The sequence below is a fragment of the Echiichthys vipera genome (assembly GCF_963691815.1).
Source record: "Echiichthys vipera genome assembly, chromosome: 8".
Classification (NCBI taxonomy): Eukaryota; Metazoa; Chordata; class Actinopteri; order Perciformes; family Trachinidae; genus Echiichthys; species Echiichthys vipera.
In genome coordinates, this window is record NC_139833.1 from 19601083 (window position 1) to 19615946 (window position 14864).

The 14864-nt window shown below is 40.5% G+C and overlaps 1 protein-coding gene across 1 annotated transcript in view; it reads left to right on the forward strand.

The window, feature by feature from the left end:
* adgrb1a (adhesion G protein-coupled receptor B1a) overlaps window positions 1-14479 on the forward strand; it is a gene marked incomplete at both ends in the record, with an annotated part of 111842 nt that extends 97363 nt beyond the window's left edge. The window contains 8 exons of the mRNA XM_083919010.1: window positions 181-279; window positions 3721-3892; window positions 5372-5467; window positions 5559-5598; window positions 6763-7424; window positions 10096-10131; window positions 10364-10522; window positions 14285-14479. Coding sequence (XP_083775136.1) covers window positions 181-279; window positions 3721-3892; window positions 5372-5467; window positions 5559-5598; window positions 6763-7424; window positions 10096-10131; window positions 10364-10522; window positions 14285-14479 — 1459 coding nt within the window. The remainder of the gene's footprint in view (window positions 1-180; window positions 280-3720; window positions 3893-5371; window positions 5468-5558; window positions 5599-6762; window positions 7425-10095; window positions 10132-10363; window positions 10523-14284) is intronic.
* Window positions 14480-14864: the final 385 nt, after the last annotated feature.

Below are 14864 nucleotides of genomic sequence, written 5' to 3' on the forward strand. Positions count from 1 at the left end.
CAAACCACAAAACCGGTTGGACTGTAGCCCTGAGAGAGAGATTGTGGGAGAACACTGTGACTCACTGTTTGCGTGAATGTTTGTGTGTGATCGCGTGCGCACACGCATCTGTGCGAGTCTGTGTGTAGGTGCATTTGTATCTGTTTGTGTATGTTACAGCGTGTTAATTTGACTTTGCAGTCAGATGACAGTGCCACTGTACAATATGACGCTCAAATGTGCCAAGTGCGGAGTTATCTCTTCGGCTGACGTTTCCACCACAGCTACCAGTAACGCCATGTTAGTCCCGCTAATTATTTTTCCTTAACTCTTCTTACCTCTGTTCTATCCTCTACTGTATGCCTCCCTTCTTCTCCTTCACTTGATTCTCTTTCCTTTATCCCTCTGTCATTTTTTCTTCTCCCTAATGCCTAGGCAGGCAGGGTTTCACTCAATATGAAAGGCTCCTGAAGCTTTTGTGCCTTGTGTTAACTGTATATATGTCAATAATTATGCATATGTGATTAATGATTGAATTAGTGTGTGTGTGTGTGTGTGTGTGTGTGTGTGTGTACGTGCAGGCTTGTGTGCGCTTGTGTGTGCTTGTGTGCTTGTGTGTGCGCGTGTGTGTTTGTATTTGTCCCTTAAGAGATCATCAGAGTCACAAAGCTGATTAGAACATAAAGTTGAGGAGGCCTTGGCTATGTATGCAAAGAGGACAGCAATACACCTCTATTGTCTCAGTGCGTGTGTGTGTGTGTGTGTGTGTGTGTGTGTGTGTGTGTGTGTTTGTGTGTTGCTGTAATCTCTGATTGCCTAGATGGATCATTTCCATTATTATCAACCAGGGCTTTTTATTTATCCCTGTTGCTATTGTGCTCATAGAACCTGCTAACATTTATATAAGTTATTTTTGTGTGTTGAGTGTTGTGTTCTGTTACAATCCACAAATACAATATCTTAATAGTCTTTATGTTTTAAGTAGCTGTGACTGAACAATTAATACATATAATTTCACTTTATAGTATATAAAGCAATATAACATATTTAATTCTAGATTTAGGAGATAAGATACTATGTCTGTATATACACACACCATGTCTCTAAATGATATGGGTAGATACTATCCCAGATACAGTAGACAGCACTTTTACATATTGTTTCAGTCCTATCATGGTCCTTTTGTTGTTGCGAACCCGGGACTGTTCCAATTCATTCCTTATAGTTTTTCTTTCTTAATGATATGGGTAGATCGAAATATGATGCAGTACAGTTTTAAATATTTAAATGATAATGGTTCTTCACTCTATTATGGTCCTGTAACCATGACCTGTTCTGATCTTCCAGATTTTGTGATACTGTTATGCTAAATACAATAGGTAACATTTATAGATGGTGATGTTAATTCTGGTTCCATCATAGTCCACAAGTTTTACAACCACATGTCAGCCTCTATTGTAAATATAGGATTTAATTAGTATTGTATCAATTTTTTTCCCCCGCCTGCCCTGGTCGACATCAGTTGATTACCTTCTATATGGAATCGCTTTTGTTTTCTACTTGTGTTTACATGTCTCACAAGTTTGTAATGGCAGGTGAAGATAGTGGAGTCATCGAAAATGACAGCTAATTACTGCTAGGAGGCTGACAGTGTGCAGTTTCTTATTCACTTAAAATACCACCAACATAGTCAGCCTTGTGGGTGTTACTGAGCGAACGCATGTGTTCTAATCACTTTTTAGTTGAACTTAATGTTTCCTGTCACCAGTGGATTGTATAGAGAACAGCACTCCCTGAAAACAAAGAAGACTGCAAGTCTACACTCAAATAATTTTGGTCGTAAACGATGAATATAAAAAACAAAGTCTAGACTGAAAATAACTTGGATTCAGGCATTCCGCCCTTTTTTTTTTACGGCAGTACTGACATGTTGCATTCTTTTGCATTTTTACTATGAGTTTTATTGTGGGCAGGGTGTAAAAGCCTCTCAAACACTAGTCACATAATGAGACACACAGAATTTCAGATGAAGTCAAAGAAATGAATGGCCAACATCAGCATACACATTTACTGTATTGGTCTAGCCCAGTTTAATACCAGAGGTGGAAACTAACAATGTACTTTTAATTAAGTTCATTAGAGTTTTTATATTGCTTCATTTATAGGTTTTCTTTAAGGTTTTCAATTGGTTGAACTACATTTATAAATGGACATATTTAATTTCTTACACAATTCCATTTCCACATTGTAGTTAGCAGAATACCTTAGAACTAGATGGTGATGGCTGAAGAAAATGTGATGTATTGATAACATTTGAACAAGACAATCTGACAAAGAGACAATATGTTATTATAAAGAGAACCATGAAAATGAGTGGTTAGCTTTTTAAAATGCCAATATTCTGATAAAATGCATTTCCTTACTTTTCAGCAGCAATATTATTTTGATAGACGTAAATAATGAAAATTGCTATTTTTCTCTATTAAATCTCCATTACTGCATGATCTATAGTGATTGTGTCATCATGGCTTAAATAGCGATGTATTGCAGGGAACATGTGGTCACCTGGCTCATAGATTAGTCATAGTTACAATTTTGATATTGATATAAACAGTCTAAGTCAGACAATTGTGTACTCAGTGTTATTACTTTCAGTTTATTTAAAATGTTAAAAAGCATTTAGCAGCCAAAGGACAAAAACCCCTCTCTTTCGAAGCTTTTATTGTGAAGTTCTATCGACAAGTGAACACTGCCTGAAAAAATAGGGAATGAGAAGGATATTTGTGTTAAAAAGAGAAGCATATTGGTTAGTATGACATGACCCTTGATGTATTGACAGAATTAGTACTGTGGACATGTATATTATGTTAAATTTATCATGAGACATTATATCAAACTTTTGAATGCCTCACTTTTGTTTATAATAATGGAGCATTATTCCATTGTGTATGCATGTACCATAGAATTTTACCCAAAGTACTTTTTCCACTTCTGGAGTATTATCCAATTAAAAAGTAAATGTTAGTACCTTAAGTAAGATGATTGACTGATGATTTAATGACACTCACACGAGCAGTTCTTTTTTTGTCCATTCCTGATGTGCACATTACAAATACAATGAGTCAGAAAAATAAACATGAACAAAGTGGGAGCAAAAATATGGACGGCAGGAATGACACTTCTTTAGACTCTTCCTCTCTGTCTCTCTGTCCTTCTCTGCTCTGCCTCTGTTTGTCTTTGCATTCTGTTTCAGCCTCATTACATATGTTTTTCCCCACTGCTCACCATCACTACTCCTTCTCTTTCCTGTGGCACTAGACCCTTTATGGTTTGACTGAACCATCTTAAACATACATGCATGTAATATATGTGAATTATGAACATATATATTTGCAGATAATGGATGTATGTTTTTGTTTGTGATAGTAACAAAATTGTTGTGATGTTATGTATTTATGCATGGTTAGAGTTAGCTAACACTATGCTAACAGTGTGGGCAGTTATCAAATGCAAGTAGAATATTGCTTTAAGACTATGTTAATCATTACATTCGCTCCTGTTTAATTTCTTAGAATTGTTTTGTATTTAAGCCTGCCTTACTGTAGATGTAAAAAAAAATATATATTAGCTAATGACAAGTATGAAATGTCTTACAGCATAACTGTCAAGACAACCTTGTAGACTTGTAATGTTGACAAAGGTAAACTAGTGCCATCCTTGACTGCGGTTCCCCTCCTGCAGGGCATCACTGTGGAGCTCCTGTGTGGTTTTGCCCCTTCTGGCCCTCACATGGATGTCAGCCGTCCTCGCAATCACAGACCGGCGCTCTGCGCTCTTCCAGATCCTCTTTGCTGTCTTTGATTCACTGGAAGGCTTTGTCATTGTCATGGTGCACTGCATCCTGCGCAGAGAGGTACCTCGCATGACGACTGACTTTTTATATTTACTTCTTCTGTTTATTTTTAATGCTATAAATGCTGTAAAGCGCTGTGGTTCTTCATATACTAATGTGTAATTCACATGCACTGATCGGTTCTACAATAAATATCTTGGCAGAGACCAGATTCAAACTTTTACCAGGCGCATATGAATGACTATGTTGTTATACTAGTTTCTCTGTCCATTCATTCAATCAGCGCTGTTGAGTCTGTGGATTTTGGTCCGCCAGGCTTTTCGTCTAGAACCGCCATCAACTCATATTATCCCTTGATCAATATGGTTATGATGGTCCATGTTCCCTAATGAGCACCATGATTTCAAAATGTCAAGTCCTTAGAGAGTCCATCTTAATGGTGTCATTTGTTTTGTAAACTCCTGACCTTCCTGTAGCCAAACCATTCTGCCAATAGTCCTGTGTTCACAAGAATTATCTAAATGTAATGGATCGATGTCAGTGAGCTCACCATAGCAGGCTAAAATATGAACTGTGTTACACAAAACTATCTTATTTGCAGATGGCCATGGTTTTCTTTAAGCACATCCATGCCCGCAGTGGAATTAACCCTTTTCGGTTTAATGACACCCAAGGCTTTAGGCCTGTACCGTGCCATCAAGACAATCTTTTAGCCCAGATTTTTACTGATGAATGCAAAATTAGTTCATTTCTACAGCACCAATTATACCCGTACAACATCAGAACCATGTCATCCTCACCACTCAGCTGAGAGTTCAATTTTAACCAGAAACTTAAACTAAACTTAATTATTCCAGTCACATCTACTTTGTTGTTCTTTTGATCATTGTTAAGTTATTGGAACTCAACACTTCCTGAGGCTGCTTCACATTAAAACCCTGCCAGGAAGAGGGGAAGATTATTCCCCTGAGCTGTGAAGCATTGTTGCATTAAATTTTACTGACACTATAGACTAACTCTAAATGAAAGAAAGCCAAAGTAGAACCCAGCAAAATTAGAGAATGATTAATGAGGTGGGTGACACCCCAGACTTCTCGTTTAGCATCGTCATCAGCTCACATTTCCCTTTGAGCAAAATGGCCTTGATGAGGTCCATGATTTATAAAGGTGGATGTAGGGATTCAGATGGCCATGACATTCCTTGAACACATTCACGCATCCAATGGGGCAAGCCATTTCAATTTAAATGACCCTAAGAACTTCAGCTTGTAGCGCCGCCATCAGGACAAACTTGTAGCCCACACCTTTTAGCCCTACCTGTTAGTCTCTGAGACAAGCAAAATCTATTGTTTGTTGGATCTAATACTTAAGTTTTTTGTAGTGTAATAAACATCGGAGCCTTTAGCGGCCGCTACAAGGGCTGTTAACTTTTTGCCTTTGTTATAAAAGGACACTCTCTTAATATTTGTTGTGAACTGATGTAATTATTTGTCCTACCAGTACTTCAATCATGTTGTGTGCTCTCATGATGTGCTACAGGTTCAGGAGGCAGTGAAGTGTCGTGTGGTGGACCGCCAGGAGGACGCAAATGGCGATTCAGGAGGATCTTTCCAGAATGGCCATGCTCAGCTCATGGTATTTTATTTTATTTTTTACTCAGGATTTATTATTTAATATTGGCAGGTTGTGCACACTAAATAGAATATTTATTGTTTTTTGTCCTCAGACTGACTTTGAGAAAGACGTGGATATGGCTTGCAGATCAGGTAAGCTTCAGGTTGAGAGTGTTTGATTTTGTGTTTGACTTGACTTTGGGGACTTCTGTTCACAAGCTACAGATGTCTCTTTGTGCTTCCTCTGCTTCAAATTCCTCTGTGTTGTAGAAACAGATGTGAGACAAGTTCCTCCTCAGTTCTGCACTTGTGTCTTACAATAAACATCACAGCATCCTCCCCTTCGCCAAGGAGCTGTTATGACAAGAAATACAGCACGTTAGTGCTGCATAAGGCGGTTTAGCCCAGGCTGATGGGAGTGGGATGCATGTGTGCTAAGCAGTTATATGCAGATAAATAGGGCTGTCTGAGTCTCCTACACTGCTGCTGTATAATTAAGTCCCTCCCGACAGCGCCACATCAAATACTGGCTCTGCTCTGATATCTGCTGGGAGTAAAAATCTGATTATCTCTTGAGACAGGATAGCAAGAAAAGCATCTGGAGAAGAAAAGCTATTGAGACACAGACGTGCCTGAGCAAGAAAAGACAAAAGAACAGGAAGAGATGATTTAAAAAAAAATCTTTTTATATGTCAAGTAGGAAGGGGGAGCACAGAGAGCGATTGTAAGATATTTAGTGTTGCGGCTCGAGCATTGTCTGATCGTGTTTACCAGCCTGGACATGGTATGGGATATGCATGCTGCCATAATCCAACAGTTGTTATCATGAAATGAGGTTGGATCACAGGGTCAAGGCAAGCCCTATCTCAGCCCCTGTACTCAACATATTAGAACTTTCTAGAATCGTATTTTTGGGAGATCTTGCTGTTTTCTCATTTATCCGAGCACTCAGCAGGTTTTGACTGATAGTTTTCCTTGTTTTGGTGACGATGGTAATGGTGACATTGTTTCTATGTTGTCGTAATACATTTTTTTCATGTCTGAACTGCAATGCCTTCTTGCCTCCTGATTTGAAAGCAGATACCAGTAAATAGTTTATTTTTATCCTTGTGGGTGTCTCACAGGTTAACCAGTGTTGACTGCTAAAATTGCTACTTTACAATCAAATGTAAAATGTATCAAAATCTAGTTTTACACAGTGCATATTACAAAATACATTTATATTTAATGTGTTTGACATGTAATATGAATGAATAATGTGCCTCCCAAGCGGGGAATTCCGGACATGGTGCAACTCTGTCTTTCTGTTTCCTGCAGGCACTATGAAGCGCTCATCTCTCCAGGGGGAGGAGAAGGCTTCTTCTGGGACCCTCACCCTTCAGAAGGGTTCTAATTTTAACACCATGCCAGCCAGCATGGCCAAGGTTCACCTCCAGAACGTGGCAGACTACACCAGCCACACTCTGACTCTGCGCAGGGAAAAGGGACCCGCTAAGGGAATCAGCACAGAGCTGCCGGGGGCCAAATCCATCTACATTTGTGACGGCGAGCTCTTCAAGCAGCTGGATGGAGAGCTGCCTCGAGGAAACGGTGAGGGCAGCAGCTCTGAGGGCACCGGCAAAGGCCCCGGGTACGTCATTCTACCGACCAACAACACAGGCACCCTGAAGCCGGCCAAGGGAAAAGAGGAACAGACAGCCAAGTATAACATCAGCATTGAACAGCTGCCTCAGACCAGGCTCATTCACCTGGCTAACCCTGTCAACGGAGAGCCAGTGCCTGGCTTTGGGCTGAAGAGCCTGCCTTCTGACCAGATCAGTGTGTCATGCTCTGACAGAGACTCACCTGTACACAAACTGCAGAATGTGCCCAGAGACTCCCAAGTGGCCAACAGCATGTGTGACGGGGGAGATCCCGCAAACTCTGGTGTGATGTCCAAGAGTGAGACCGTTTCCACACTGTCCATGAGCTCACTGGAGGTAAGGCCACTAAACCGATCAGCATATTCTTGTCATTGTAATGCATTATCAGCCTCGCACTTCATTTTTAACATAAATATGCATGCATGTAGAGTTGTGTTTGTAATACTACTACTTACCATAAATTCTCAAGAACCATGCCTTTATTTGAAACTGGTTTATATTAGAGATATATTCCTATAATTTTTAGTCCTTCCTGTTTTACAAGTGAAGTTAAATAGGTCCCCTCATTCTTGGTCTTCTTGTATTTTTCCATGGAAATGCCACTTCAACCCCATTTACCTGTTGTTTTGAAAAATTCAGGATAATATAAATGTGCAAGGCACTTATCCCATCAGAACAAGAGTCATGCCATACTGCCTGATCTCAATTCATCGTTATTACTGAAGCACTGTTCTCAATAAGGAATTAATTCCAATCTATTCTTAATTGCGTTGTTAACTTCTGTCAATGAAATTGAACACTTACTGCATATATGTTATGCTGGTTTCAGACTGCATGATATCAGCCTGTTCATAGCTCAACCCGACAGATGTAGGGTGACGGGGTGAAAAGGGGTGTAGGCTGCAACAATTGATGGTTTTATCCTTTGTAGTGTTAGAACTCACCTCAAATAGGTCATTAGATCAAATCTAACGAGCTCATGTTTTATATGCTCTGACAGGTACGTCTGGCCCCACTCACATTAAGACAGATTTCTGAATCTTGACGCGCCAGTGTGCCTCCATTCCAGATTTGAAAAGTCACACGTTTCGTAGCTCTGATTGGTTGTAGGTTTATCTAATTACATCCAGTCTGAAGGTCCATCCATCAAAACTAAGCTCAAACTTGCAAAATAGTCAGTGCTACTCAACTTTCAATAAGATTGTGTAGCTGTATTGCCTATTTCTTGCCTCAAATTTTTTCAAAAACATGTTGTTGTGTACTAATCAGCTGTAATTTCAGAAACTTTTTGAACAGGCAGCCACTTTTTTCTTGCTGCCAAACAGACCAAGTGCTCATGTCACTAATGTAGTGCATCATAGTAGATGACAGCCGACACAACATCTGGGACCCCTTATGATGTCCCTATAAAAAGTCTAGTGTGTCAGCATTTTTTGCCTTCTCTCGTCCAGTATGATACATTCCACTTGTTCCTTTACCTTGACTAATAGGAGCACAATAGGAGCTCTTCCCCTGTAAATATGTTGAAGTGAAAGTTTCCGATTCAACAGACAAATATATTGTGCAGTGTCAACAAGGCATTACACATTAAAAGGCATAATCAAGTTATTCCCTGGAATGTTTTAATGGGAAACATCTGCAAGGAGGGGTGAGTTTTATTGACAGAACTGACAATATATTATAGTTGTGATGGAATGAATCAGTTGGGAGATAATGGTATTTATGTTAAATAGTTTTGTTAATAGTTTCTATACTCAATTAATATATATATATATATATATATATATATGTATATATATATATATATTCAATTACTGCTGTTGAACACATTATTGAATGTACCAGGAGAGCCACTGTACTTCTCCCTCAATGTTTTAACTTTACTGCACAAACTGCCTTTATGTGTACATGCCATTGCTAATTGCTATATTTGGATACTGGCATTTCTTTGAGAAATTATGGTTTAATCACTGTGGTGAACATCACTTTCTTCTCATCATATGTCCTCTTTAATGACATTCTCTCAATACAGGGACAGTACAGTTGAACTGTAAATTAGCATTCACGCATTTTAGTTAGCATAACTGTTGTGCCTCTTTTCTCATCCATATATCAATGTGAATGATGCCATATATCATGCCAGCTTATGTTTTTTTTTTCATCATCGATTGTTTTGCATGGACTGCAGCCATTCATATATAGCCTATAGCTGCACGTGATATTGTATTTTCTTTCTAGAATCATTCATGTGCCATGTATTGTGCCAGCGGCTATGTTTGACCAACACAGCATTGGCACACTATCAGTGGTGGGGAAATGATTAACACAGACAATCAACTCGGGAGCTAAACATTAATTAACTGAATATTAATTCATAAAAAATAAAATAAAATTATCATTAATTAGGTCTCCATGGTGCAGCACAGTGCAACATTTCTTTCATGCTTAGGGCATCCCTTCTCTGATGCTAAAAATACACACTAAACACTGCATCACAAGAAGTATCCCAGCATTGTCTGGCCCCATATAAGGACAGCATCTTTAAAAAGGTTAGTTTTCACTCAGCTCCTAGTGCAGACAGCAGTGTCAGGATGAGACAACACAGTGATCGGGACACAGCGGCATGGACATCTGCCTGCTGGTGTATTTTCACTTCGGGGCAAAACACACTTCCATAATGCCGTGGGAGACGGCAGCTGCCACAGCACCCAAGCAGCCTGAAGGTCAGGTTTTCCTTCACCACTCCGTGATGGAGGACTTAAAGGTCATTCGGTCACAATCTGTTAACTGCAAACTTGTGCCAACAGGGTCAGAATGACCAGCAGCAAACCTTGTTTCTTTCCTCATGACTCAGTGCTCTCCTCTGGGTCCCAGAAACACCCTTTCTTGACTGGCTGATGTGAAGACACACAATGAAACAGTTAAGAAACACTTGAGCATTTGTTTGCTCGCAAGGCACACAATATCAAGACACATCTTTTAATCTCTCTGTCTCATCTCCCCCCAGAGACGAAAATCACGCTATGCAGAGCTTGACTTTGAGGTAATTTTAGTCTCTTTGATTCCTACAGAGCTTTTTAGATTTAGACCAAAAAGCTGATGTCTCTAAGCTATTCAGACCTCTAGATGCTTGCAAAAAAATTGTCAGATTCATTCAAAGCTTGGCTGTGACTGTAGTGTTGAGATTCGAGACATTAAATGTGAAGGGGGTAAAGTAGGATTGATGGTAGCCTGTGCTGTTTACCTTGTACGTAACGTGCAATGTTCCTGTGTAGAAGATTATGCACACCCGGAAACGACACCAGGACATGTTTCAGGACCTGAACAGGAAGATTCACAGTGCAGACAAGGATAGAGAATCTCCACCTGTTGATGCCAAAGCTGCCAAAAGATGGAGTGTGTCCTCTGCGAGCAGCGACAAGACCAACATGAGTGTAAAGAGTTTAACTTTATTCTGTTCTGCCCCCTATCCCCACCCCCAACCCCCTCCTCCCATATCTAATGTTGTTCTCTTTTTCTCTTATCATTAACACAAATTATCGCACTTGAGTGGAGTCTCCTGTTTAATAATTAGTGCAGCTGTTTGCATTTTTTATCTGCTTACAATGTCAGTGCCAGAATAAATTAGCTGTTAGGGCATAAGGGATCAATAATCAATAACTGTGGGTGAGCATACAAACTACAGACTTAGCCAAGTACACTTTGTCATACTAAAGCCGTTCTCTAATATGGAATAAGGTGCGGACAAAGTCTTGAGTTTCCCTTTCACACATGTAACACACAACAGTAGATTCTGTGTCGGATGGGTTTACACTTATTACAAATACTCTGTTTGGTTTGGACCAAAGACTGTATAAAACATGGACGTAGCCTCTAGGTCGAGGTCCTCAACTTGATCCAATCATACTCGCCTATGGGCGTTGCCATCTTGTCAGACTTTGACTCCGCCTCATTACCTCTTACCAAAAAATGGCAATAATGTGACATTGGGGTGAACCAGGAAGTCGCTGTGGTTGGGACCTGGTTTGGACAAGGGGTGCTGCTGAGTAGTGCGTACAGGAGGCATGACATTATGTGGATTACATCACCACCATGTAACCGATTAGTAATTGGGTCATAAACAACCAAGTCTCTTGGTGTTCTTTGAATCATTGTAATATTTCAGTGCTGGACTTCACCAACAGAAGTTCACAAATCTCTTTGTTTCTCCAGATATAAACATATTCGTTGCAGTCAGTTGTAAATCACCCTTCTTCATCAACTGCTGAGGTTGAGCCATACAGTAGAAACATCATCAACACTTGCTCACTGTTAATACTCTGAAAAATTAGCAGTCCTATTCAGACATGGGCTCACTCTGAGATTGCACAGACTTTTTATTAGGGAGCTAGAAGGGTAAAGAATGTCCGATTCAATTGATTCAGACATTTGCGTTGTTACATACAGCTCTCATCTCTCATCTCATCTTTATCCGCTTATCCGGGGTCGGGTCGCGGGGGCAGCAGCTTTAGCAGGGGACCCCAAACTTCCCTTTCCCGGGCCACATCAACCAGCTCTAACTGGGGGATCCCGAGGCGTTCCCAGGCCAGTGTGGAGATATAATCTCTCCACCTAGTCCTGGGTCTTCCCCGAGGCCTCCTCCCAGCTGGACGTGCCTGGAACACCTCCCTAGGTAGGCGCCCAGGGGGCATCCTTACTAGATGCCCAAACCACCTCAACTGGCTCCTTTAAACACAAAGGAGAAGCGACTCTACTCCGAGTTCCTCACGGATGGCTGAACTTCTCACCCTATCTCTAAGGGAGACTCCAGCCACCCTCCTGAGAAAACCTATTTCAGTCGCTTGTACCCGCGACCTCGTTCTTTCGGTCATGACCCAGCTTTCATGACCATAGATGAGGGTAGGAACAAAGTTGACCGGTAGATCGAGAGATTTGCCTTCCGGCTCAGCTCTCTTTTTGTCACAACGGTGCGGTAGAGCGACTGCAACACCGCTCCCGCTGCTCCGATTCTCCGGCCAAACTCATGCTCCATCCTCCCCTCACTCGTGAGTATGATCCCGAGGTACTTGAACTCCTTCACTTGGGGTAAGGACTCATTCCCTACCCGGAGTAAGCAATTTACATACAGCTCTTCTGAGTAAAAGCTAGATAAATTCAGGTTTGCAGTGCATGTGTGAAAGGGGCTCACAAAATACAGTGATAATATAGCTTTTTGTTGAGCTTTCAGTATAGGCTCTTCATGAGTACAGACTAAAGTTCTGCTATCTGACATATATAAAGGTTTCACTATTCATTAAGAAATGTCTCTCCTTTCTCTGATTGAGTCAATTCTGCTTCTACGCCTGTCATGTGTTTCAAGTAGACATACAATTATCAGTGGGAATCGCAAAAGAGACAGGAGGTAATTAAACTGTACAGTATATTATAACCATTAGTTTAAATTATTTCTACTTACCTTTGGTGAATAGCTGCAAATATTACAATACCTAGTGACCTCAATGACCATCACTGCAAAGATGAAGTCAGCCAAGCAAATCAGAGAAATAAAGAATATATTTCTTGCTCATCTTACTGATGATTAAGACTTTTGTGCCTATCCAAGCCTTAAAAAGCTCCAAATGTCAGTCATACTAGCACTGCCTTTTCAGGAATGAACAGAACAATACCCTCTCACTTTGACTTAAAAGTTAATAATGTAGTGTTGTGCTGCAAGACATTATTATCTATGTTGACAGTGTTTTTTTCTAGCTTGGCAAGGCTATTAGCTAGCTAAATAATGACTCAAGCTGCCCCCCCCCCCCCCCCCCAATGACATAATAGGTTGGGACTGGAATGGCTAGGAACTAATCCCTCAACAAAGTTACAAAAAGGGAATTCATGTTGGCTTTTTAGCTACAGTCATTCCATGCCATTAGATGATTTACATTTCCTTCTTCTGCAAAAGCTGCTGTTTTCCGTTTATTTCATAATTTTGGAGTCAGGTCTTCTTTGGCATAGGGCCACGTCTAACTTCATAGATCAATGGTGCAGCTATTTGACAATGATAGGTTTCAAAACCAAATATTTCCTTGTATCTATAATGGTTGAGCCTAAAACAAATTTACACCGTTCCCCATAGTGTTTAGAAATAACACAGTCCAACTTTGTCCTCTGCAGTTTTATGTTGATTTATTTCTCACTGCATGCAATTATTAATTAGTGTCCATTCTTTTACAATCATTTACATGAGCCAGCACATTGCTGCTTTTGACAGCGTTAAAAAAATATTAATGCTCTTCCGACTACCAACACACACCTGTTACCTGTCTGAAGGTTCCTAGCTAAATACATGTGACCCCCGACACAACAGTGACTCCTAGTGGACGATTTGTGTCCAACACACACCATACTTGAAAATGGCTCTTACAGTATCTATAAGATGATACAAGTGTAAGAGGCTGAGAGATAATCTTTTCTACTGCAGGTACAAGATGTGTTTTGAGGATGTGCATCAGTCACAATCATATCTGCATCCCAGTCCTCATTAGCAAATCATGCTAGCATTTTGGCATATGTCCACTTTAGATTGAATCAACAACTTAACATCCATTGTATAGGGGTTTGACAAAAGAGTTAGTCAAAGAATAGCTTGAAATTTTGGAAAATATGCCCATAATTGTATGGGCATTCACGTTCTTGCTAAGAGTTAAATTAGAGCTCTTATGTCTGTGTGTTAAGTTTGGAGCTGAAGCTGGGAGGTGGTTAACTGATCTAAGCATAAAGACTGGAACAGGGGGAAGTGAGTCAGTACAGCCAGATCTTGTTCATCGAGAAGAAGTTCCAGTTCGGAATTTCTTGCAAATCCAAGAATTGTTTTTAAAAAGCTGTGGTGGAAGACTTTTTCGACAGAGCCAGACTGTGCCAGACTATGCAAAGCTAAACTAGTTACATAGCTCCAACTCCATATTTAACTCAGTGACAAGAGTGTGGTGGTGATCTTCTCATTAAACTCCCAGCAAGAAACCGGATTAACTTATTTTTCAAAATGTCAAACTATTACTTTAAGAAATTTAGGAAAACGTTAAAACAGTCAGATAAAAGGTGATGTGAGGCAAAGTAGGTCCACCAAAAAACTCATGATATAAGTTCTAAAATTCATCACAGTTTTGATAGTTTCTTAGAGAACAAGCATTTTCCCTCTGTCCTTTTCCTATCAGGACAAGCAGCAGACTCCGAGTAAGAGAGCATGGGAGGGCATCAGGAAAACCCAATCCCCGCCATCCTGGGTGAGGAAGGACCTGGAGACCGTGGCAGCCTCCCCTTTGGAGCTGCAGACAGTGGAGTGGGAGAAGACCAGCGCCACCATTCCCCTGGTGGGCCAGGAGATCATGGACCTTCAGACAGAGGTGTGACCGAGATTCCGGCCCAAACACCCACAACGTCCTCTTTCCGCAATGCTCTCAGACAAAACAGCAGACACACCACACACACTGCCCTGCTCTGTATTTTTACTCAAAGGCTTGATGAAGCCTAAAGCGAGAACATGAGGTGAAAGGAGGAGAGAGAAGCGCCACAATATCAGAAATTGAATTGAACCAATTAAATAGAGAACAGGAAAATAACGTCTCTTTCTATGTTGTTTCATTTGATGTTTGAACGGTGCTTTTGTCAGCAAAATACCGGCCATCTTCTTGTATATGGTCTCAGATACCACAGTGGCTCACATGGAAGACAGATTGTCATAGTAGCAGGTTAAGCTACTATATGTGCATCATATAGTCATGTAATAAACAGCAT